A 24,813-nucleotide genomic window follows, 5' to 3' on the forward strand; every position below is an offset into this window, starting at 1 on the left:
ACTGGACTGTAATATATAAAATAAATATCCATGAGTTTATACTGATATAAATAAATGATTGCATAAATCAATAAATGAGGGAGAAGAGACAAATCTCTCATGCAAAAGAAATAAAAGGTGTTCCACTCTAACAAGGTAGAGTCTGGGCTCCTTAAGCATGGACTGTGCATAGTTACTTCCTTTCAAAGAGTATAGTGTAAGGATAAGAAGGGGAAAAAAGAGTATTTTATAGTGAAAGAACCTAACACTACCTCAACCAAGTGATTAATGGTAACATCAACAGTGACAAATCATGTTGATAGTATGTACCTTTGATATGATATGATGAAAATGGCTCTTCACCTCTGTGGTCTTCTTCCCCAAAAGACATAATCCCAGTCTAATAATGGGTAAAACACCAGACATTCTACAAAGTATCTGACCAGTGCTCTTCGAAACTAACAGGGTCATGAAAAACAAAGAAAGAAAGCAAAACCTGTCACAGCCAAGAGGTGCCGTGCCTAAGGAGACATGACTACTAAATGCAGTGTGGTATCCCGGATGGACCATGGAACAAAAAGAAGGACATTAGGTAAAAACTAAGGATATGTGAATAAAGCATTGATTTTAGTTAATAATAATGCATCAACATTGGTTCATTAATTTTGAGAAACGTACCATACTAATGTAAGATATTAATAATAGGGGAAACTGGATGTCAAGTATCTGGGAACTCTGTAGTATCTTTGCAATTTTTCTGTAAATCTAAACCTGTTCTAAAATTAAAAATTTATCTAGGGCTTCCCTGGTGGTGCAATGGTTGAGAGTCCGCCTGCCAATGCAGGGGACACGGGTTCGTGCCCCGGTCCGGGAAGATCCCACATGCCGCGGAGCGGCTGGGCCCGTGAGCCATGGCCGCTGAGCCTGCATGTCCAGAGCCTGTGCTCCGCAACGGGAGAGGCCACAACAGTGAGAGGCCCGTGTAATGCAAAAAAAAAAACAAAAAAAATTATCTAATAAGAAATAAATTATAATATTTAACCTGCAGATTAACATTATGACCCTTATTTTGTCCTAATGTAAGCCAGTCACTCTTATTATGGTATACATGACATCCTGAGGAAATAAAGGGGGTCTGCACACAGAGAAGCTGACAATTCACACCCGTGCCTAGTTAAGTAGTTTAAAACTAAGCTAACACTCACAAGAATACACACATGGTTTAACATATTTTAGGCAAGAAACAGCAGGTACAATATAATATTAATAATAGAAGCACAGGCTAAAAATAAAAGCGACATTTCTCCCATTCCTAATATGAGTTCTTTATCAGTCACAAGAAGTTAAAAACGATGATTTTTTAACTAATAAAATCTGACCAGAAGTAGGCCAAAAAATTTCAAAATTATCAAGAGGCCTACAGGCCTTTAATGTATTTTTATTAATATAATGACTAAACCAAGGTTAGATACATATACCAAATATGTATTTTTAAATAGTAATAAATTAATGAAAAGCAACAGTGGACTTATATCCACTATTATTAATGATAAACCCTGCCCTAAATGTATGCTGTGCTTCAAGATAACAGCTAATGATATTATGAGGCCTTTTTAACCGGCACAACATATATTCAGATTCTAAAGATAAATGTTTATCATTTGTAGCAATGTTTAATGTCCTGCTATACCCAATTTAGTATTTTATGACATTTCACAAGAAATAATGGCAAATATGCAGAAACCTTTACACAAGCTTCTAACCTGTCTTCTTACATTTGTTAGATTCTGGTTTTGAAAATGAAATACATGACAAAGATATATTCTCAATATGTTCTCAACAGCAAATGACTTCATTAATGAAAACAACGTTTTAGTTAAAATTGTGAAAGTATAACCACTGAGAAGGCAGTCACTTGATCAGAATAAAAAGATTTTGAGGTAAGGTTTAAAGGTTATCACTACATATGAAATTCATTTTCCCCAACATTCATAGACAAGCAGCAATAGAAAAGCAGATGAATCCAAAAATGTACAAAGTGCTACAGGATATCACTGATATGGTTAATTTCATAGCAACAAGACCTTTAATAAATAGAGGAATACCTACATACTATAATGAGGTATGTAGCAACTATAGCAAATATTTAAGTGACTTAGCTCCAGAACAGGACTACATGAGCTGTAATACTGACAATTAAATTTACTGGCTATGAGACCCTGGACATGTTATTTAATCTCTCTCTGAGTTACTGTCATCTGTAGAATGGTAGTAATAATAATTTCTACCTCACAGAATTGCTAAAAGTATTACAAGAGATATTTCATTAGAGCACTTAGAACAATACTTGGCACATGGTAAGTACTCAAAAAATATTAGCTAGTATTGAGAGTAAAGCATTATGGGAGTATTCATGAAAATCTTTTATATCACAAAAAAATTCATTAATTATCTTAAAGATATCAAACCCAGAGATGAATTATACATTTTTCTTTTACAAATAAAGAAGAATGGCCTGTTCTGGGATATTACATAAAGACTCAGGTCTTTGAGACTTCCATCAGTGTCTCCTTCTTAATTAGTTAAAGGTTATATTGATAGTGTGGCCACAAACAGCTAACAGAAAATACTTCACTAGAACTTAGAAACAGTATACGTACCCTCAAATCAGGAGAAAAATTCTCTGCAGAAGTTGATATGGAATCCGATGATACAACAGAAGCTGATTTTGTATGCACTGAATTCTCTGAATGAGAAGTGGAAGCACTACAAGATACAAAAGCACAGTGTGTTTGAAAAATGGGCGTGTTAAAAACCAATTTCAGAAATTTTATTAACTGTAACTCTATTATTTCTTAAAACTTCCACTGCCAACCAGTCCTACTTTGCCTATTCAATCTTATCTCCAAATACTGATAAATTGCAAGCTCTATTGGTAAGAATAGGGCTAAGTATTATTACCATCCACATTCCCTCTGGACAAGCTTCCCCAGTACTCATGAATACACTCCAGGTTAATTCTTTCTTTTTATCCAACCATCCATTTATTCATCCAATGATCAGGCTACTGTGCAAAACCATTACACCAGGCACTATGATTTGGAGATAAATATGGCAAAACCCTCATGTTCATAAAGCTCACAAGCTTGTGAAAGAGACAGACAAGTAGATAATGGTGCAATGTGATAACTCTATAACTACATACACACACACATGGGGTGGGGTGAGGGCAGAGAGAGAGAGAAAGAGAAAGAGAAAGAGAAAGAAGGACTATGATTACGAACTTGGAGAAAAGAAAAGAAAGCACCTAACTCTACCCAGGAAAGTTCAGGGAAGACATCACAGAGGAGGTGACATCTGAACTGAGTCTTGAACGATAAGAAATTGTCAGGCTGACAAACAAGTAAGGGAATTCCAAAAACAAACAAAGAACACTACAGAAGGGTAGAATTATCAAAGAGCACAGAACACTTGAGAAACTACAAATAGTTCGACAGTGCTGGATGAGCAGAAGAGCAGAAGATGGAAAGATGAGCCTGTCTTTGTACCTTGTACCTTTCCACCAAACCAAATTCTATATTTTTAACAAGCCTGTCTTAAATATCCACTTTTTCCTTTACAATAAGTAATCACACTCTAGAGTTACTTTTATTCTTAAATTCTTATAGAACTTTTGATACCTGATCACATACTGCCTTTTACTGTTTACTGATCTCAGGTATGTAAATTTAGTTTCACCAACTAAAATGTAAATACCCCAAGAGGGAGGACCGTGTCTTTATTTTCCTTAAAATCGACTTCAGTGCCTGTGTATACGGTTAACATGTATTATGTTTCTTAAATTCAAAAATACAGGACTTCCCTGGCGGTCCAGTGGTTAAGACTCCACATTTCCACCGCAGGGGCCATGGGTTCAATCCCTGGTCAGGGAACTGAGATCCCACATGCCCTGCGGCCAAAAATACAGTGACAATATACCTATGCCACAAACTAAAAAAAAAAATTTTAATTATTTAAGGAAGAAAAATCTCAGATACTTTGAATTGAAACTTAAAGTTCTGATAAATATATTTTTCTAAAGTTTCATTCCCAACATATTAAAAGTCTCCCTCACATGAAAAGTCAAAACTCCTTCATTAGATTCTGATGGAATAATCCACCTTGAGGTTGTGATATTTAAGAATCATATTTTTGTTTTAAAATTTGTCCATCATAAACTTGTGTATAATGATTACTAAACTATTTTTACAATGTGAAAATCCTCTCCTCAAAAAACTGTCAGTTCATTTTTTTATTGGTTTTTTTAGCTTTATTGAAGTTTGATTACTAAAAATTGTATATATTTTAGGTGTACAACATGTTTTGACATATGTATACATTGTGAAATGATCACCACAATTAAGCTAACTGAAACATCCATCACCTCACACAGTTACCTTTCTTTTTCTGGTGAGAGAATTTGAGATCTACTGTCTTGGCAGTTTCAAGTATACAATACTGTATTACTAACTATAGTCACCATGCTATATATTAGGTACCCAGAACTTAATTTATAACTGAAAATTTATCCCTTTTGATCAGTATGTCCACTTTTTCCCTCTTCAGATAGGATTTGAAAACATTTTCTCTCACTCGGTAGGTCACTTTTTCGTTTTATTTTTTCTTTTGTTATAGGGAAACTTTTTGTTTTTGATGTAGTCCCAATAGTTTAATTTTGCTTTTGCCTGCAAATTTTGCTTTTGTTGCCTGGTGTCAAATCCCAGAAACCATTCTCAAGACCAACACCAAAGAGCTTTTTCCCTATGTTTTCCTCTAGGAGTGTTAGAGATTCAGGTCTTACTTTTAAATGTTTAATCCATTTTGTGTTGATTTTTGTGTGTGATGTAATACAAGAGTCCAATTTCATCCTTTTGCATGTGGATATCCATTTTCACCAACACCATTAATTGAAGAGTCTATCATTTCCCCACTGTGCATTCCTGGTGCTCTTTCAAAGGCAAGTTGACTGTATACATGTGTGGTTCTATTTCTGGGCTCTCTATTCTGTTCTAATGACTATGCGTCTATTTTCTTTTGCTGGTACCATATTGTTTTGATAACTATAGTTTTGTAATACAGTTTGAAGTTAGGAAGTATGATGCCTCCAGCTTTGTTCTTTGTGCTCAAGATTGCTTTAGCTATTTCAGGTTTTGTGTGGTTCCATACTGACTTTAGAATTGTTTTCCTACCTGTGAAAAATGCCATCAGAATTTTTATGTAGGATGCATTGAATCTGTAGATCACTTTGGGCAGCAGCGACATTTTAACAAGATTAATTCTTCCAATCCATTAACATAGGATAACTTTCTATTGATTTGTGTCTTCTTCAATTTCTTCCATCGTTTTATAGTTTTCTTCATACAGGTCTTTTACCGCCTTGGTTAATTTTACTCCTTAGTATTTTATTCTTGTTGATGTTACTGCAATGAATTTGTTTTCTTAATGTCTTTTTTGGAAAGTTCATTGCTAGCATATAGAAACAACTGATTTCTGCATGTTGATTTTGTATCCTGCAACTTAACCTGAATGTGCTTATTAGTTTTAACAGATCTTTTGGTAGAGTTTTCAGTGTTCCATGTATAAGATCATGCTACCTACAATGTTTTTATATATTTATACAGTGTGAAAAACATCTCCCCTAAAATAAACTGTCACTTCACTTAAATGAATGAAAATGGCATTCCAGTGTGAACACTTCAAAATTGTTTATTCAAATACAAACATCTCTTTATTTTATTAACTATTTCAAAGTATAATTGTGTAATTTTTTTTGTATCCACAAATCTATATTATACAAAGGAGCAGTCATAAGAATTCTATCATCTAGTTTTATAATGCAAGGAAAGAAAAACTGATAGGCTGAGAATGATTTCTTCCTTTTTTCCTGTACCAATTTCTGAGTAATTATATTCCATGTGCATTAAAATAACAAGTAAAATAGACAAACTTTAGGCACAGTACTCTAACAGATATTGTTTGCTGCCTGCTCCATATATATACACACCCCTTTCTTTCCTGACTTTAGTGAGGACAGTTTGTGGCCAGCCCAAGATGACGTGCTTGTTTTTGGCTCCCTTGTGTCTAGGAAACAATGTGACACAATTATGGCCAATGAGATTTAAGGGGCAGTTTATTAATTGTTATGGAAGCCTCTTATTTTCTTAACAAAGAGGAGCAGAAATAGCAAGGTGGTCCTTAACCTTTCCTACTTTCTCTTACCTGGACCAAGAACGTAAAGCTTGGATATACTGTGGCCATCCTGTAAACATGAGCAAATGCTGGCTTGCGAAGGACACAAAAGAGCATAAAGTCCTTTCCTGGTGAGCAGCTGAATCTACACCAACAACTCCCTACACTTTGGGAATTTTGGTTATGTAAAATAAATGAAGTTCAATTTTTAAAATCACTAATGGAGTTTTCTATTCTGTATAGCCAAACACAATTCTAAGTGTTACAGCAATCAACACCTCACAAAGTCTATTTTGAACAAGTTGAAATGCATGGTACTATTTTTTATGTATATGATCTTCTGGGAAAACAGAAAAAACATGTAAAGGCAATAAAATACAATTTGGAATTATGGGTAGTGTGTACCTAAAAATAATAGTATCAATAGGAATATTATAGCATGTACCATTAAGACACCAAATAGCTCTTTAGAGCCAAAGTATGAAATAAACAAATTTAAGAGAAATAAGGTAACAAACAAAACCAGGTCTTGCAACTAATACTTTGCAGTCTCAAAGAATCAGTCTTTCAAGCAAAAGTGTAGAAAACAGCCTTTAATTATTAACTTCTCTTTTCAGATACACATAAACATGGGGAGATATTGTGATCTACACTGTTGCATTTGAATAAGCACTAAAAGGTTTTAAACTCCAGGCAGACAACGAGGGGCTGGAGGGGACAAGGGTGGGAATACTTGTGATTACAGCAAACACAAATACACACACTACCACCACCACCACCACCACCACCAGAACTCCTGAAAGTTCTGGTATAAACATGAAGTGGCTACTCAGACTGAAGGTGGCCACAGAATGCGGTTATTTTTCAGCAGTTATTTTTCTCCTGTCATATAGGCTCTATGCATGCTTCTGATCACCATGGCTACTACAATAATACAACCTAATTTCCATTGCTCTCTTCCATTTCCCCACTGCTCGTCTTGAGGTCAAGCTCTCTATGTTGACCTTTTATGAACTGTTCCACAAACAAGCTCTGTATTTCCCTGAATTCATACCTTTGCTCATGCCATTCCAAAAAGAATGCCCATTTATCCCAATCTATTTATTAACATCCTACTTACACTTTAAGACCCAGTTAAAAGGCTAGCTTTTCCAAGAAATCTTCCCCAGGTCTTCCAGCTGGAACAAAACTCTCAGTCGACTATACTTCTGCCTATACTCTAAAATGGCACTTAACACTTTCCACATTAGACTAGAGCTCTTTGGTTACACAGCCTCCTCCTTTTTAAATTATAAACTGCTAGAGAATAAGAATCTAGTAATTGGCAAGGCATTTGAACTCAGAGCAAAGATTGCAGTCTGCTAATCTCATTAAGTAACCAATGACACTTTGGTTTTCCTAGGCCCATAAACTTCACTACATAAATTTCAATCCAAACATTCCTGTTATCCTTGTCATCCTGAACTTCTTCAAAAATGCCAGACCTTCTAGTCCGACTATGTGTTTTCTCCATCCATTTTCCCTGCCCAAGTCTTCCTTCAGCTCCTAACTTTTCCTAACCTTTATACTAGACTTTTTCCTCCATACTGAATAAATTCTCTTACATCTTCAACCAAATTCTCCCCTCCACCTCTTTGCTTCAACTGAGATCTCCTTCCAGGAATCCACTTCACTGCAGCCTTTTCTAGAGAAAACTTTCTTGTCCCACATCTTAAAAGCCCAAAGGTAAAGCCAGCATTTCCCCAGCTCCTTTCTCATGCTTCTACACTAGTATTACTTTTCCATCTTCATACATAAAAGCCTTCTTCCTCTGAGGTTCATGGGATTTGGGTATAAAACCTCTCTGTAACTATCATCCACTCACCTTTTAATTACTCCTCCTCACTCAGTAAGAACTTTCTAATCTGGCTCAACTTTCTTCTCTAAAGCTTCTTTCTACTCCAAAGCTTCTTTCTACTCCAAAAGTGCCTTCGTCATGGGAATTCTAATGCCCATAAGGGCAAACTAGCAACAACCTAGCTCAAAATTCCTCACTTCCTACATCACTCATCTATAACCCCACCTTAGCAATGTGCTTCTGTAGTCACACCCTGTACTTTATCATTTCTGGAAACTACCCAGCCTTTGTAATCTTAAACTTAAGGAAACCAATATCTGACCACAGATGCTATTCTTTCCAAATATCTCACTTTCTTAACTTTCCCTTCATCTAATCTTCAACCTAGTGGTGACAACTCATCCCTCAACTCCTCCATTTGTCATTATTATCCTTCATGCTTTATTGCTCTATCCCCCTTCATTTCCTTCCCCATCCAACCTGGAATACACAGTAACATTTTATACTCTCTCTCGCCAAACACTCAGTATTCTTATATCCTTATCCACTGACCACCACTTCCCTAACTAATCCCTAAATTCAGATCAATATATTGAATAACTATCTACCTTCTCCTGTGCTAATGGAATACATCTTCACATTGGAGCCGTTTAAAACTCATGGTTAGAAAATATTATCTAGGTCCTGGGCAGTGCTCAGCAACACTCCCACATGTCAAGTGATTTTTCTAAACCATCACTATCTTTTCCCCAAGCCAATCACATCCAATCAATCCAAAGTCCTGTAGAGTTTACCTCCCTATCATCTCCTGAATGCGTCCTTTTTTCTATCCTAATTTTTACTGTCTTAGTTCGACACCTCTTCCCTCAACTACTCATCCAATATATCATCCTAAACTAATACCAAAGTGATCTTTCAAAAACAGATCTGATCCTATCATTCCTCTGCTTAAAACTTTTTTCTAAATTGAGATATAATAGACATGTAACATTATGTTAGTTTCAGGTGTACAGCATAATGATTCCATGTTTGTATATATTATGAAATAATCACAGTTATGTCTTGTTAACATCCATCACCATGCATATTTACAATTTTTCTTCTAATGAGAACTTTTTTTTCATAAATTCATTTATTTATTTATTGGCTGCATTGGGTCTCCGTTGCTGTGCGCGGGCTTTCTCTAGTTGCAGTGAGTGGGGGCTACTCTTTGTTGCAGTGTGCGGCCTCTCATTGTAGTGTCTTCTCTTGTTGTGGAGCACAGGCTCTAGGCGTGCGGGCTTCAGTAGTTGTGGCTCACGGGCTCTAGAGCTCAGGCTCAGTAGTTGTGGCGCACGGACTTAGTTGCTCCGCAGCATGTGGGATCTTTCCAGACCAGGGCTCGAACCCATGTCCCCTGCACCGGCAGGCGGATTCTTAATCACTGCGCCACCAGGGAAGTCTCTGATGAGAACTTTTAAGATCAACTCTCTTAGCAACTCTCAACTATACAATACAGTATTATTAACTATAGTCACCATGCTGTACATCACATCCCCATGACTTTATTTCATAACCAGAAGTACTTTGACCACCTTCACATTTCACCCATTCCCTCCTACCCTAATCCCCAGCCTCTGGCAACCACCAATCTGTTCTACGTGAGTTCGGTTTTTGTTTTTCAGATTCCACATATAAGTGAGATCATACAGTATTTGTCTTTCTCTGACTTATTTCACTTAGCATAATGCCCTCAAGATCCACCCATGTTGTTGCAAATGACAAGATTTCCTTCTTTTTATGGTAAATAATATCCCATTTTGTGTGTGTGTGTGTGTGTGTGTGTGTGTGTGTGTGTGTGTGTGTGTGTGTGTGTGTGTAGCACATTTTCTTTATCAATTCATCCATCAGTGGACCCTTAGGTTGCTTCCATATTTTGGTGGTTGTAAATAATGCTGCAATGAACATGAGGGTGCACATATCTTTTTGAGTTAGTGTTTTCGTTTTTCTCAGATAAATATCCAGAAGTCGAATTGCTGGATCATATAGTAGTTCTATTTTTAATTTTTTGAGGAACCTCCATCCTGTTTCCCATAGCGACTGTACCACTTTATATGCCGACCAACAGTCTACCAGGGCTCCCTTTTCTTCACATCCTCACCAACACTTGTGAAGTTTTGTCTTTTTTTTTTTTTTTTTTTTGCGGTACGCGGGCCTCTCACTGTTGTGGCCTCTCCCGTTGCGGAGCACAGGTTCCGGACGCGCAGGCTCAGCGGCCATGGCTCACGGGCCTAGCCACTCCGCGGCATGTGGGATCTTCCCGGACCGGGGCACGAACCCGTGTCCCCTGCATCCGCAGGCAGACTCTCAACCACTGCGCCACCAGGGAAGCCCTGTGATGTTTTGTCTTTTTGATAAGAGCCATTCTAACAGGTGTGAGGTGATATCTCATTGTGGTTTTAACTTGCATTCCCTGCTTAAATCTTCAGTGATTACTCACTGCCTACAGAATCGAGCCCAAACTCCTTAGCACAACACTTGAAGTCTTCCATGATCTGGCCTTTGTTCTACATATCTACCTGGAGCTCTTATTCATCTGAACCCACTGGGAATGGCTTGCAGACTCTAAGTTCTTTAGCTATTTCATGCATCTGCACCTTTGCTAATCCTGCTGTCTTTGCCTCTAATGTCCTTCGTACACTTCCATGCCCTCTTTGCCCCATCCATCTTGTAAACATGACTACTTCTTCCTTCACTGTACACTGTACATATTTCTATAATACCTGTAACACTGTATCGTGTTTACTCATCTAAGAGCTCCTCTTCTCAGACACTTTGTTATTGTTTACTATTCCAAGATCCTTTACCACAGAGCGTTTCCCTATCTTGCTCGCAATAAAATATGTAAAGCATCTAAAAAAAATGTAGCACCACGTTTAAGTATCGATATTAGCTGTAATTATTTATGACAAATGAGTGTTATGACACAGAAATTACCCCACCCCAAGTAAGATTAGCTGCATAAATTTAAAAATTATAATGGTAAGGTTGCTGTTTCACCTCTCATTAATACTACTTTCAGCTGTGACATATTACAAGTCAGAATACAAATGTCCCCTAGTGACTGTACCCACAGATTTACTGGGGGAGGGGGGCGGAAGGGACAGCAAGAACTACAATTAAAGACCTGGTATTCACAAAATAAGGAACTATGTCTTTTGGACAACATTATGTTAGAAGTATTAGAAAAATGAATATTTTTCCCACTATAAGGGCATGTGTGTTGGCACTGTGAACGCAATTTAAAAATGAAGTCTGACGTTGCCATGAACTGATGGTGCCCCCCCGGCTAAATTCTTACAATGAAGCTCACTATGAGCCCCAAAGTGATTATAATTGGTGACAGGGCTTTTAGGAGATAATTAAAATTAAATGAAGTCATAAGGGTGGGGTATAAGTTAAGATCGATAGGATTAGTGGCCTTATAAGAAGAGGAAGGGAGAAAGCCTATCGTTGCCCCCATCCCTACCTGACTCTGCAAGCACACACCAGGAAAGGCCATGTAAGAAAACAGCAAGAAGACAGCCACCTGCAAGCCAGTCAAAGAGAGTCCTCACTGGGAACTGAATCGGCCAGCACCTTGATCCCAGACTTCCCAGCCTCTAAAACTGTGAGAAATAAATTTCTGTTGTTTAAGCCACAAGTCTATAGTATTGCTTTGTATGCAAGCCTGAGCTGACTAATACAGTCACAGAGAATAAAAGTCATCAAAGGAATTTTTCTTGGATATACTGATAGAAGTGAAAGATTTCCAATTTGAAATTGATAATATAAAATTAATTTTTTTCTTTACAAAAAAAGCTCAAAAGTTCTGAGAAGTACTAAAAAGGACATGGCAGTCCTACCAGAAGAGACCTAATTATGTCATCAGAAATAACCTCTGGGAAAAATATGAGTAAAAATTAATGTTCATGTTGCCTATTATGTTTTCCACAGAACTATCTTTCTCAAAACTGTTCACCCCAACTTGATAGACACTCCAACTGCATGAAGTCATTTCCATCAAGAAACAGTTTATATTTTCTTTTCTTCTTCCCTTCTCTTCTTTCACATTGAATACGGTTTTTATTTCCCATTTTCATGTCTCAATGTAGCTCAATACACTTTCGCTGAAAAAAGCTGGAATCAGCTCATAGCTGGATTCATTCAGGGATGTTAGTCTCATCACTTTCTAATATATAATATTCAAATCTACAAGAATAATGTTCTTCAAGCACCACTCCAACAATCCTGTAGCACCTGTATTCATTATGATGAAAGTACGTATACTGGTACCCAATTGCCTCCAAATCAAACTAAATCTCGTAATAGCTTTCAGAGTGCCAAGGCTCTCCACCATACCTACTTCTAGCTCCAGTTTACATTTCACTCCAGCCAGACAAACCTGTTCCTTGTCCCTGGTCATGAGAATCAGACTCTTCTCTGTTTCCGCTCCGAATAGCTTTTAATTTAGTCTCCAAACTGTCTTCTCTTCTGACCAACTCTGGGTTTTAACCACCTCAAACTTATCTTGAAGGTGTATTTTCCACAATAAACCAGTCCTAAGTTATTCTTACTGATTCCTTTCAATAAAGTCTAGTCATTCCAACACCTTTGCATTTGTATTCAGTTATGTTTACATTAATGTACTATGTTTACACTGATTCATTTTTGTCTATATTGATTCACTGTATAATGCACATATACCTTTAAAAAAATTTTAACAATTACCAAACCCTGACTATATACAAAATACTAGATTACAGAACAGCCTCTGACCTTGAGATTTCAGCCCGATAAGAGACATTATACCACATAAGCATATCAATAATACCATGAGAGGTACAAACAAGGGCCAGGAGAAAAAAACTCAAAGGAAATGGTAATAATTTGAGGATTAGAGAAAAGAAGAAATACATTAAGTTGAACCATTTGAAATTGCTGTTTTGTAGGTAAAATGGTCAAGTATCAACTATTCCACATGGCTCGATGTGTTCAAATGAAGGAGAAAGAAATTCAGCTGGGCCTTTAAGGAAGGACTGCAAGGCACAGATCAAGGCTTTGCAAACCACAAACACCCCCTCCCACCCCACCCCCCCAACACACACACACACACACACAGAAATTTTTAAAAAGAGTTTTGGAAAGTATAGGGCGTATTTTGTGAATAATAAGTCACTGACTCAAACAAAATACATAAAAGGCCTGGTACCAGAACAGTGAGAATCCTAAATGCCAGGGTTAATTAAAAACCTTGCTAGGAAAAGGCAAGGGGTTCACAATGAGAAACCACTCCACACCCTCTAGGGTGGCTAAAATCAAAAAGACAATAACGAGCGTTAGCAAAACTGTGGAGAAATTGGAACCCTCATACATTGCTGATGGGAATGTTAGATGGTATAACCACTTTGGAAATCAGTCTTGCAGTTCCTTAAAAGGTAAAATGGAGTTACCAAATGACATAGCAATTCCACTCCTAAACATATATCCAGGACAAATGAAAACATGCCTACTTAAAAAACTATACAAATGTACACGGATGTTCACAGCAGCATTATTCATAATAGCCAAAAAGTTAAAATGCACCATGACATCTCCCTGCTTGAAATCCTTCCATGGCTCCCCACTGCTCTTACTTACCTTAGCCTCAAGTAGCTACATGACCTGCCCCTGCCTCCTTCTCCAGCCTCCTCTTGTACATCTCTCTCTCTCTCCTTGCTCTTCTGTCCAACCACAGTGGCCTTCTTTGAGATCCTTAAATAAGCTGGCACCTGTGCAGGGAGCCTAGTTCTGCAAAACTCCCTGACTAGTTCCTCTAAGACTACAAACTTGAAGAAGGAAGAACTGTCAATTTTGCTCACCATTCTATTCCTAAGACCTAGTATGGTACCTGGTATAGAACAGGCACTCAAGAAATACTGCTCAAACTAATTAATGAGTGAAAAAATGAGAATGATCAAAAGATTGAATTATTCTAATCAAATTCATCAGAGGCCATGACTAGAACATAAGACAAGATGAAAAAGAAATGTGGCAAAGCGGGGCTGGAGGGGGCAGAACAAGGCAGGGGAAGATAAACAGAAAGTTTCATTTTCCTTCTGGAGTTCCTGTACATATGGTTACTTTATATACCATATATAGTATTCCATTTCCATTGAAAAATTTCTTAGGACATTGGAGCAAATATTTTGTTAAGGAGGCTATGTCTTAAGTGAATGACAAATAATCCTTAAACAACTGGTGGGAATTGGTTTTTGACTGTTATTTCTACTGGAATGATTAAAGAAAAAGTTGGGAATTAAGAAACAAGGATACTTAACAGCAGTATCCATGGCCAAGTGACTTAATCCCCACTCCCCATTAGAGTTTCATTATCTGTGAAAAGCACCGATTACACTATTTCAATGGTTAGCTTTTTGATGGTCAGATACCTCTTTGAAAAATCTCATGAAAGCTATTCCCTGAATTGTTTACAATGTCAGGGACTTTAAGGTTAAGAACCGTGGCCTAGATAATTCCTTTTAGTTCTAACATAGTCCAGAGCTTCAGAAATGAGTATTCTGCCTTTTGAAATATTCACACAATATCTAGATAAATACTGAAAAATTAAACTGATTCTCCAAAAGGTGTATGTCTATGTAAGTATATATATACATATGTTTTTTCTAATTAGGTAATCACAGTCTTGAATATAAAGTTAAGACTCATAAACTAAATAGAAATATTCCAATATTGTATTTCATACAACAGAGTCAAAAGGAAACTAAATCCAATAGCTATACTTATTTCAGGAACTCTGGGCTATCACTGTGTAAATTCAATGCCCCTGATTATAGATAAATAGAAACGATACCCTATCAAGAAATATAAGCCACAATTTCTTTAAATATTTTCATTGTTTTTATATTAAGTGATTTTATCAGAAGCTATATCTATCTTTTAAAATATGCTTGAAAAATATTCTAATTTAGCTAAGTAATGATTCTTTTTTCCTTTTTTTTTTTTAACTAACTACAGATGGGCCACAGAAGTCTCCCCCATAATGTCATTTCAAGTGCAATAGAAAGACCTTCACTATCTGCCTCCCTGGCCCTACCATACATTATCAACAGCTTCCACCATTAGGGTTTCTGAGCTAAATGATTCTATTTCAAATGTCATACATTTCAAAACATACCTGTAATAATTAGGGAGAGATACCTCCTTAAAAATATACATATGGTTGGCTCAGTAACTCTTCTAAATAGATAATTTCATCAGAATGAACTGGAACACAAGAATATAAACTCAGTGACAGGAACATCACCCTTGCCAATGCCCAACATGGTTATGTTACAAGGCTTCTTATTCTGTGATTCGCACACTTAATCTAACCGTGTGGTCTCAGTACACTGGAACTCGTTATTAGCTTCAGTGGCCTGACTCACTGGACTGCTTCTCCTCTGCCAAGGTGAAAAACGAAAACGCATGACTTGGAGTAATCTTGGCACTTGCGTTTCTGACAGCACACTCATTTTTCTTTCAAACACCGCATGTGGTTTTCCTTCACAAGTCTCTTTCCAAATCTGCAGGCCATATTCCATTTCTTAAGAGTTTAGCTACCTTCTACATTACAGCAAATTGTCTATCCTCAATGGTTCCACTTTCTTAGTACCCACTCGTTCCCTAATTCCTTCCCATCTGGCTTCTGCCTCTATCAAGCCCCTAAAGTGGCTCCTTCCTATAGTTACTAATGACCTGATTATTTTTTTAAAAAAGGTCTTTTCTCAGTTCTGATACTATAAATTCAGCTCTCTTCACTAGCATATTCTTTTGGTTATCCCATATCTCAGTTTAATTTCATCAATACTCTTGAGATTCTACTATATGCAAGACACTACTGTTCTAGGAACTACTAGAGATAGAGATAAATAACATAGGGTTGCTGCCCCTAGTGAGCTTTCACTCCAATGTACTTAATACAAGTACAGAAAAATCACAACACAATACAGAATATGAAAAATGAATGAAATAAAGAACTTAGGGGCTTGGAAATTGGAATGCTCATATACAGCTTTAACTTAGGGGCTTGAAAAAGGTTTTAAGAAAGAGGTAGCATTTGAAGTTAGACTATAGAAGAGGTTCAACACTTTCTCAACAATTTCACTAAGCAAAAGAACAATATGAAAAAAAGAAAAGAAAAAGAAAGTATTAGGAAATTCAGGGCATATTAAAGCTATTGTAAGAGGCAGACCACTTTGGTTGAAGTGTGGGATACTTATAAGGCTCAATCAGAGATATGCCAGAAAAGGTAAGTTTTGATTAGCCTGTAGAAGTTCTAAAAAATAAGTTGGTATCTAGGTATTTAGTTCTGAAAGCAGTGAGAAGCCACTGAAAGTTTCTGTGCTTTTGGAAGATCATTTTAACAATAGGTCAAAGAATGGATGACAACAGCAGGAAAATCTGTTCGAAAACTATTAGACCTTCTCAAGCCAGAGGTACTAAGGACCTCAACTAGCAGAAAAATGAAATACGAGCGGATGCAAGGCACACTGGAGACAGAATCAATAGAACTTGGCAACTGACTTGATATGATGAGAACGGAAGAGAAAAGGGTCAAAATATGAACCCAAGTACTGCTGACTGAGAAACCAGTGTGCCAAATTACAGAGCAAGAGAAGTAGGTAGTTTGGGGAGCTAATGAGTTTCATCTTGGAATTTTTATGACTGAGGTGGCATCAAGGCATCCACAGGGAAACATACGCACCCCATGCAGCAGTAGGCCAAAGGATTTTATATTTTACCTGGTGATGCACTTGTTCATCCATTCATTCAGGCAATTTTGATTTGCTGCTTACACTGTGTTGGATGAGTGCACTGTGAAGATACGTGCAATACGGCAACATTAGATGTGCTCCCAAATTAAATCTTCATGGGAGAGGCTGACTCCTATTCAACTATCTATGAAACTGACTGTGATAAATGCTATAAGAGTGGTTTAAAAAATACTCTAGAGTAGAAGAGCAAAGGACTGAGTGTGACTGGGAAAGGTTGAGGTAGACCTGAAAAATGCGTCATTTTGTTATGGACAACGGCCCGTTAACAGGATTTGATGGTAGAGTGGAAAAGTAAAAACATTCCACACAGAGAACAGCAGAAGTAACTAGATTACTTGGGGAAACCTATGTGACTGGGCTTTGTGGATCATGGCAGGGGTGGAGGCAAGAAAGGCTGAGCTATGTTCTATGAAGAAACCATAGAAATTGTGGTTCTATGAAGGATACCACAATAAGAGTTCAGATTCTATTCTGTAGGCAATGGAAAGCCATCAAACATTTCTGAGCATAAGTGTTCCATAATCAGTTCTATGTACAGAGAGAGATTCTGCTGGCATGATGGAGCACCAATTGGGGGAAAACCCCTAGAGGAAGTCAGATTAGTTAACAGGCTATTGAACTAAATCATTAATAGACATTTGGAACAGGCCGCACAATGACAAAGACACGAAATACAGAAAAAAAGAGCAAATTTGAATGGGGTATGTGAAAATACGCAGTAGATTTTGATGTTGTTGAACTTGAAGCTCTTACAAAGTACCCAAGTGCTCATTAAGTGGAAGTACAAAACTTTTCCAGTTTTGAAATTCTTTGGAGAGGTTACAGTTAGGTGACAGCTAAATCCATGAAACTGAATCATGTAGCCCAGAGACAGGATGTATAAAGCAATAAGAGATTTGAGATTTAGTGAACAGAACTACAGTCATTTCCACAGAATACAGACTGGAGGTAGAAGTCTAGAAAAAAATGGTCAGAGAGATGAAAGAATCAAGAGTAAAAGTTTAGTGAAAGCCAAAAAGAGTGTTTTAAATTGGTGGTTCATAGTACATAATAATACTACAAAGAGGTCAAGGAAAATAAGAGAAAAATCCAATGGAATTATTAATAAGATATGTAAAATCAATTACTACGTCAACAAGATCTATATGTTTTAGAAACAATAATCTAATAGGAATGAAAAACTGAGGTAATAAGGCATATTGTCTCTCTCTCAGTAAACTTAACTGTGTCCAAACCCATTCTTTCCCCCTATCTTAGATGATAACACATCCCTTCTCAGGTTCAAGGCAAGTCCCTCCTCCTGTGTTCTTCATCCTGCCCCATCCAGTCATCTTCAGGAGAGGAGAGTGAGTGTGTGTGCGTGTGTGTGTGCATGCGTACACATGCACAGACTTTATACAACACTGGATATTCAGTAGAAACTCAACACTGATTTGCTTAATCTATGTCAGGTTCATTAATAACTCTACCCTCTACTGCTCTAATGATACTGCTTTCTGGATGTCATGTGACTTCAGGAAGTTTCTCTAGTTCTTGCCCTCCTTAACTTCTCTGCAATATCTGACACTACTGGCACTGCCTCCCTCTTGGGATTCTTTTCCTCTCTAAATTTCCGCTGTCATTAAAATTTACTGGCTTCCTCCAGGTTCTTTTCTTCCAGTTGCCCCCTAAATATAGATTCTCTTGAAAGTTCTGACCTTGGCTCTGTTCTCTGTCCTCAGTCTCTCTCGGAAACATCATGGATTCCCACAGCTTCAGTTATCACCTCCGTGCCAACGATTTTCAAACATCTTTAGTCTTCTCAGTCCCACATTTACAAATACTACTTGTATTATCTGGCCCCACCCTCTCTCTCTCCAGTCCTATTTCTCACTCTGATCCTGTCTGGCTACTGCCCACACCTTACAATGACACTAAGCTGCACAGTAAGTAACCACAGTTATACCAAATAATAGTTTTTAACTGTTCCTTTCAAATGCAAGTATAGGCACCAGTTAGCCAACTACTCTGATAGTTAGCCAGTTAATTAAAGAATATTATAACTTTCAAGGACCGCCGAGATTTTAGTGAAACTCCCCTCATTTACAGATAAAATACAGCCCAGAGAAGTGAGGTGAATGATTTGAAATACGATATCAAATAAGTAGCAGAGCCAGATACATCAGGTCCCATTTTGACTAAATCACACTGCTTCTGATATGGAGTACAGAACCAAAAGGACAAATACCCTCAGGGTTTTTACTATCTAACTAGGGACATGAAACAAATACACACACGTGCGCGCGCGCACACACACACACACACACACACCCCAATATTTCTATCACATAAGCTCACTGTATGCAGATGAAGTTGAGCTGAGACCAATCAAGGAATGCTCCCTGGAGAAGATAAAGCTGAACTGGATTTAGAAGTGGGTTAAGAATAAAACAACCAGAAAGCAGTTTCTTTGGGTTTCTTTCCCATAATTTTTTTTTAAGTTTTTGGACAATAAACACAAGGAACATATTCAATATGAGAAGACTGGATTGTTCATTAAATCTCTATTTAGAATTCAGTATGAAAAGGATGTGGTAATAAGAACAAAAATAAAATATACATATATAATGAGGTAAAAAAAAAGAATTCAGTATAAATCCAAGTGATATTGTAGAATCTTGAAAGTAAATGAAAGCTCCAATGACAATCTACTATTATCTCAGAATGTTACTGTTCCTTGACTCCTCATCTACTTTACCGTTTAAGACTGCTTCATCTCCTTTTACTCCACTACTCAGCAGCCATGTGGCTGTGGGCAGGATGGTCTACCTCACTAAGTCTCAGTTTCTTTATGTGTAAAATGGAAATGATAAACTCTACCTCATATAATTGATCATTTATTCAGCTCCTTGTGTTCCAAATAAGACCACTCATTCCCCCCAGCCCCCAGCCCTCATCAGCAGGAGTTACAAAAGGACATCAGAAATCCAAGTGCTCTGGAAGAGTAAGACTGTGTGCCTCCATCTCTCCATAGCCTCCCCAACATCACTGGCAAGTGAAGAGTAGATCCCAGAACTGTGAGTGATCTCTACAGGACCTCACCCTTCCCTCCCCCTCAATACTCAGTCTCCCTACATTCCATTATCCCATCTTAAAAACTGTAAGGACTAACTTCATTATACCCTTTATCTCTGTTTACAAGTTCCCACAAGAAGTCAGAACCACCAGACTAATTCCCTCCTCTCATCTCATCTTCCATTCACTCCCCCCCAACTCCTGTGCTTCTGAATTTCAAGGTCAATCATCAGCAAAATATCCTCTACCTTGCTCTCCCTTAAATAGTCTCTTTACCTTTTACTCTAACTAAAGCCTCGTTTTTCCCCCTGAGAACACTGCTCTCCCTACAGCCCTTTCATATGGAAAAATAAGCCCTCTTATTTTCTCACCAATATCTCTCTCCCACAACTGGGCCTGGAAATTAGGCCTTGTTCTCCATTGCCACTTTCAGACTATTCTTCCTCTCCATGTCTAAAAACCCCAATCATTCAATCTTATGTCATCAGGCTATACTACCTTCTACCCTTCCTTGCTGAGGTCAACGACCAGTCTCTAACTCACTCTCCCTCACTCCTTGAAGAATTAGCTTCAGGCTCACCCTCTTTCTAATATCAACACAATTGCCATAATTCTTATTGATTTCAATATCCATATAAATGAATATTCCAACACTCTGGCCTCTCAGTGCCTTACCTCCTCTCCACCAATGATCTTGTCCTCCACTCTACCTCAGAACCTAATGATTCTATTTCAAATGTCATAAAACACTGGCATTCCCAATTAACTGACCTCCATAATTTAAATTTCAAACATTCTACTAACTACCAGCTCATCTCTCTAGGACCCTAGCCAACATCTTTTAATTGTTCAATTCCACCAAGGCCTCCACTATTCCTACTGTCTTTCACTGTCTCTATTTCATGACCTTATTTCTCTTTCCCCAACTTATTAAATTCTATAGCCCGTAATTACAATCATCTCTGGTCCTTGCCTGCTTCATGGTACTTACCTGGCAACACCCAAATGCTAGTTAAGCCAACCCTATGCCTACTCCAGATCTGTACCCATACAGTTGGATTAGCGTAGAGAAATACACACAACCATATGGCCTGGACTCACTTTGAATACATGATCACTCACCTCAACCAAGCCCTTAATACTGCCCAGCAAACACACTACATTTCCCTAATCCATATGTTCTCCCATTCTTCCAGACAACTATTTCATATGGTCTTTTCTTTCCTCATCCTCTACCATCCTCTCCGTCTTGAATTTAGCAGGTGATCTAGATTCCCATTTCACTGAAAAATACAGAAGTAATCAAAATATATCTTTCACAGGCTCCCTCAATTACAACCTCTTTGCATCAGTGCATACGTACTCTGCCTTCCTTTCTCTTACTGTAGGGAAAGCATCCATACTTCCATCTAAAGCCAGCTCCTCCACTGAACTATCTCCCCTCATCTTCACAAGAAAATCTCTCCAGCAATTCTTCCCTCTGGTTCCTGTATCATAAAAATTTTCCTCTCTTCTCAATCATTCCAGTCAGCGTAGAAACATGCTATTATTTCTCTTAAATTACCCTCCAGATACCACTTCGCTTCTCTGAGCTTCCTTACAGCAAAACTCCTTGAAACAGATGTCTACTCACTGCTTCCAATTCCTCACTTCTCATTCTCTCTGAACCCACTTCCAATGCGCCAACAAAAATGCTTTTGTCAGGCCATCAAGAACCTGCACTTTGCTAAACTCAATTGTCAATACTTAGTCCTCATCTATAAGCAGCATTTGACATAGCTGATCCTTCCTTCTTGAAATACTTTCTATCCTTGGCTTCCAAAACACTGTACTCTTACGGCTACATCACGAGCCTTTCTTCCTCTCAGGTCTCCTGTAGTGATTCCTTCTCACTTCTGAATCTCCTTACACTGGAGTACCCCTAAACTCTCAGTCCTTGAAACTTATCTTCTCTATGTACACCTCCCCTCCTTAATAATTTCATCCAGTCTCACAACTTTAACATCTCTAAATTGATGAACCCAAATGTATAGCATTATCCCACACTTTTCTCTTGAATTCCAGATTCCAATAACTTATTTATGTAACACCTCCAGGTGAACAACATGCCCCAAACCAAATTCCTGCTCTTCTTCCTGAAACCAGCTCTAACATCTTAGTAAATGTTAATTCTATCCTTCTATACTTTCTTGAGCCAAAAAGTCTGGAGTCAACTTTGACTCTTCTCCTACACTACATGTTCAATCCATCAGGAAATCCTATTGGCTGAACCCTCAAAACATGTCTAGTATCCAATCATTTCTCTCTCCTCTTCGGCTACTACCATCATCTCCCTCCTGGATGATTCCAATTGCCTAAAAACCAGTCTCCCTGCTTCTGCATCCTAGTCTGTTCTTAACACAGCAGCCACAGTGATCCTTCTGAAACATCTGACATAGTCACTCCTCGGCCAAAAACCTTCCACTACCTTCCCATCTCACTCAAAACAAAAGCCAAAGTCCTTAATACGGCCCAAAAGGCTTTCACATCTGCCCCCACCCTTACCTCCCTGACCTCATCTTCTACTATTCCCCCCTCTGCTCCTTTGCACTATAACAACACAGAAGCCCTTGCTGTTCCTCAAACACACCAGGCAAGCTCCCACTTCAAGTCCTTCGTATCTTCCATTACCTCTATCTGTAACTCTCTTCTCCTAGATATTCCATTTCTTCCTTTACTTTCTTCAGCTTTTTTGCTCAGATGTTGCCTACTTAGTGAGATCTTCCCTGGCCATTCTATTTAAAATTGCAAACAACTCCAAACCCACCCACTCATTCTCTATTTATCCTCCCTGCTTTATTTTTCCCAAAACACTCATTGCTATCTGACATACTTTTTGTTTTACTTATTTATTTTCTGTTTCCTCCATTTAATTAATACTTGCTGAGTACTTACTTACCACATGCCAGAAACAGTTCACATACTGATAAAGATTAAATAAAATAATGCATGCAAAGAGCTTAGCACATTACCTGACAGAAACACCTTAACAATGTAAAATACTATTTTTATCTAATGGATGCTGGAATGGGATGCTGCCTACTGTCATCAGAGAACACCAGTTTAACAGAATGAGGTTAAACACAGGGTTGAAGAATTAAAACAAATGAAACTCTAACAATTTTATCCTTAAAGAAGCAAGGAGCTAAATTATCCATAATCAGATAGTCTCTGCCAGAGAAAATGTAATACAATTTATTTAAAACATGACAAGAAAGCAAAAATAACTTCTGGAAAAGGAAATTTCATATTTCCCCTCTAGCAACCAGTTCCAATTATTAAATCATTGTTGGAAACATAAGATCCTTTCTGCTTTCAACACAAATGCCGTGTACTATGTCATTTCATGACCAAAAAGGGAAGTCTACCATTAAGCGTTTAATAATGGATTATTATAAGTAACCATACTGCAAAGCACCTTCACAGTATGAAGCATGGGACACTTTGGAGGATGCTAACACACAAACTATTCTCTCACCCCAACTAGGACATGTAAGCTTAAGCTACAAGAAGAGAAAGGAAAATTAGGTCTCGTAAACCATGGAAAGTCATTTAGCCTCTCAGAGCCTCAATTTCATACTGCAAAGTAGGGATAAAAATACTGATACTTGTTCTTATCTCACTGGGTAGTTCTAAAATGATGTGAAAATGCTATCTAAGCATTAAGATTCTTTTATATATAAACACCACTACTAAGGGGGGCGGGGAGGGACCAGCATCCAACAACTGATAATGTACTAAAATATGGAAAATGAAGTTACTGTTAAAATGTTTAAGATATACATGGGGCTATCTAAGAAACAAGGCATCTTCTCAGGAAGACTTTCCACATTAACACCATTCCTCCTGGATGACTCCTTGGATATATACCCTCCTCATCACATTCATCTTTGAGTCACAGCTATTTCTTACGGTTCTTTGCTAATGTTTTCAAGCAAGCTTATGTTTTCTAGTTAGGTAAAATGTGCAAAATAAATGCTTATGTACCAAGAAAACTTCCCAAATAAAAATCAGAGCTCCTCAGAGGTTAGCATTTAGGACATATCCATTATATTTAAAATGGTAAGCCAGACCTATTTACACTAAAATAATTTAAAGGAATAACTGATTTATAGGAAAAGACATTAAATAAATGTCTATTTATATTTGAGATGATCAAATCTATCATGACAAACAGTAAAAGACTCGTGGAAAAGTCACCAGATGTCCAGAAAAAAAAAAAATCACATCATCTTATTTTTGACAAAAGCCAAATTGGATAGAATTTAGGCACACAAATGAAAAGATGACATAGTCACAGGTTCATGGTCCAAATACTTTTTTTTTAATGACCATTAGTTTCATAACAGTTTCACAGAGTGATTCAAAGAGTCAAGATGAAAAGAATTGTGGTGTTACTATTCAAATTAAACTATAACCGTTCCATAGTATCTGCTTTAATCATGAAATGTCACCTGCCCTCAATGACAAAAAGGATTCTTCCAAATGTATGCTTAAATGAGAAATACAACTATGGTTCCAAACTAAGCAATCATTCTCCACTATCCATATTCCATTTAATTGACAGTCTACCAAAAGGGTCATTTCCTGTACCCAATGCCTCTTTTCCTTGATGAGAGTGATCTCCAAAATGGAGCAGAAGTGTTGAGGAAGTGAGGGGCTTTGTGAATAATGACATTCAAGTCATAAGGAAGACCTGAGGGGTGGAGCTGCTATACAAGATGGTCTCAAAGTTCAAATCTAAGGTTCTATGATTCAGAGCATAAAAATCCTAGAGATAGAATTCTAGGATTATAAATGAAGAGTTATGGTTCTAACTATTGGAAATATTTGCTAAACTGG

At 37.6% G+C, this 24,813-nt stretch overlaps 1 protein-coding gene across 6 annotated transcripts in view; it reads right to left on the minus strand.

Annotated features, from left to right (window-relative positions):
• MTMR2 (myotubularin related protein 2) overlaps positions 1–24,813 on the minus strand; it is a 108,341-nt gene that overhangs the window by 67,501 nt on the left and 16,027 nt on the right. For 4 of the 6 annotated variants that reach the window (XM_067750762.1, XM_067750763.1, XM_067750756.1 and 1 more), the window contains one exon: positions 2,640–2,745. In XM_067750762.1, the coding sequence (XP_067606863.1) occupies positions 2,640–2,745 (106 nt within the window). Of the gene's footprint in view, positions 1–2,639; positions 2,746–7,327; positions 7,347–8,071; positions 8,091–24,813 lie in introns of those variants that run through there. The other 2 variants (XM_067750760.1, XM_067750759.1) reach the window with 2 other exon arrangements.

This window comes from Pseudorca crassidens, chromosome 9 (genome assembly GCF_039906515.1).
Source record: "Pseudorca crassidens isolate mPseCra1 chromosome 9, mPseCra1.hap1, whole genome shotgun sequence".
NCBI classification, from domain to species: domain Eukaryota; kingdom Metazoa; phylum Chordata; class Mammalia; order Artiodactyla; family Delphinidae; genus Pseudorca; species Pseudorca crassidens.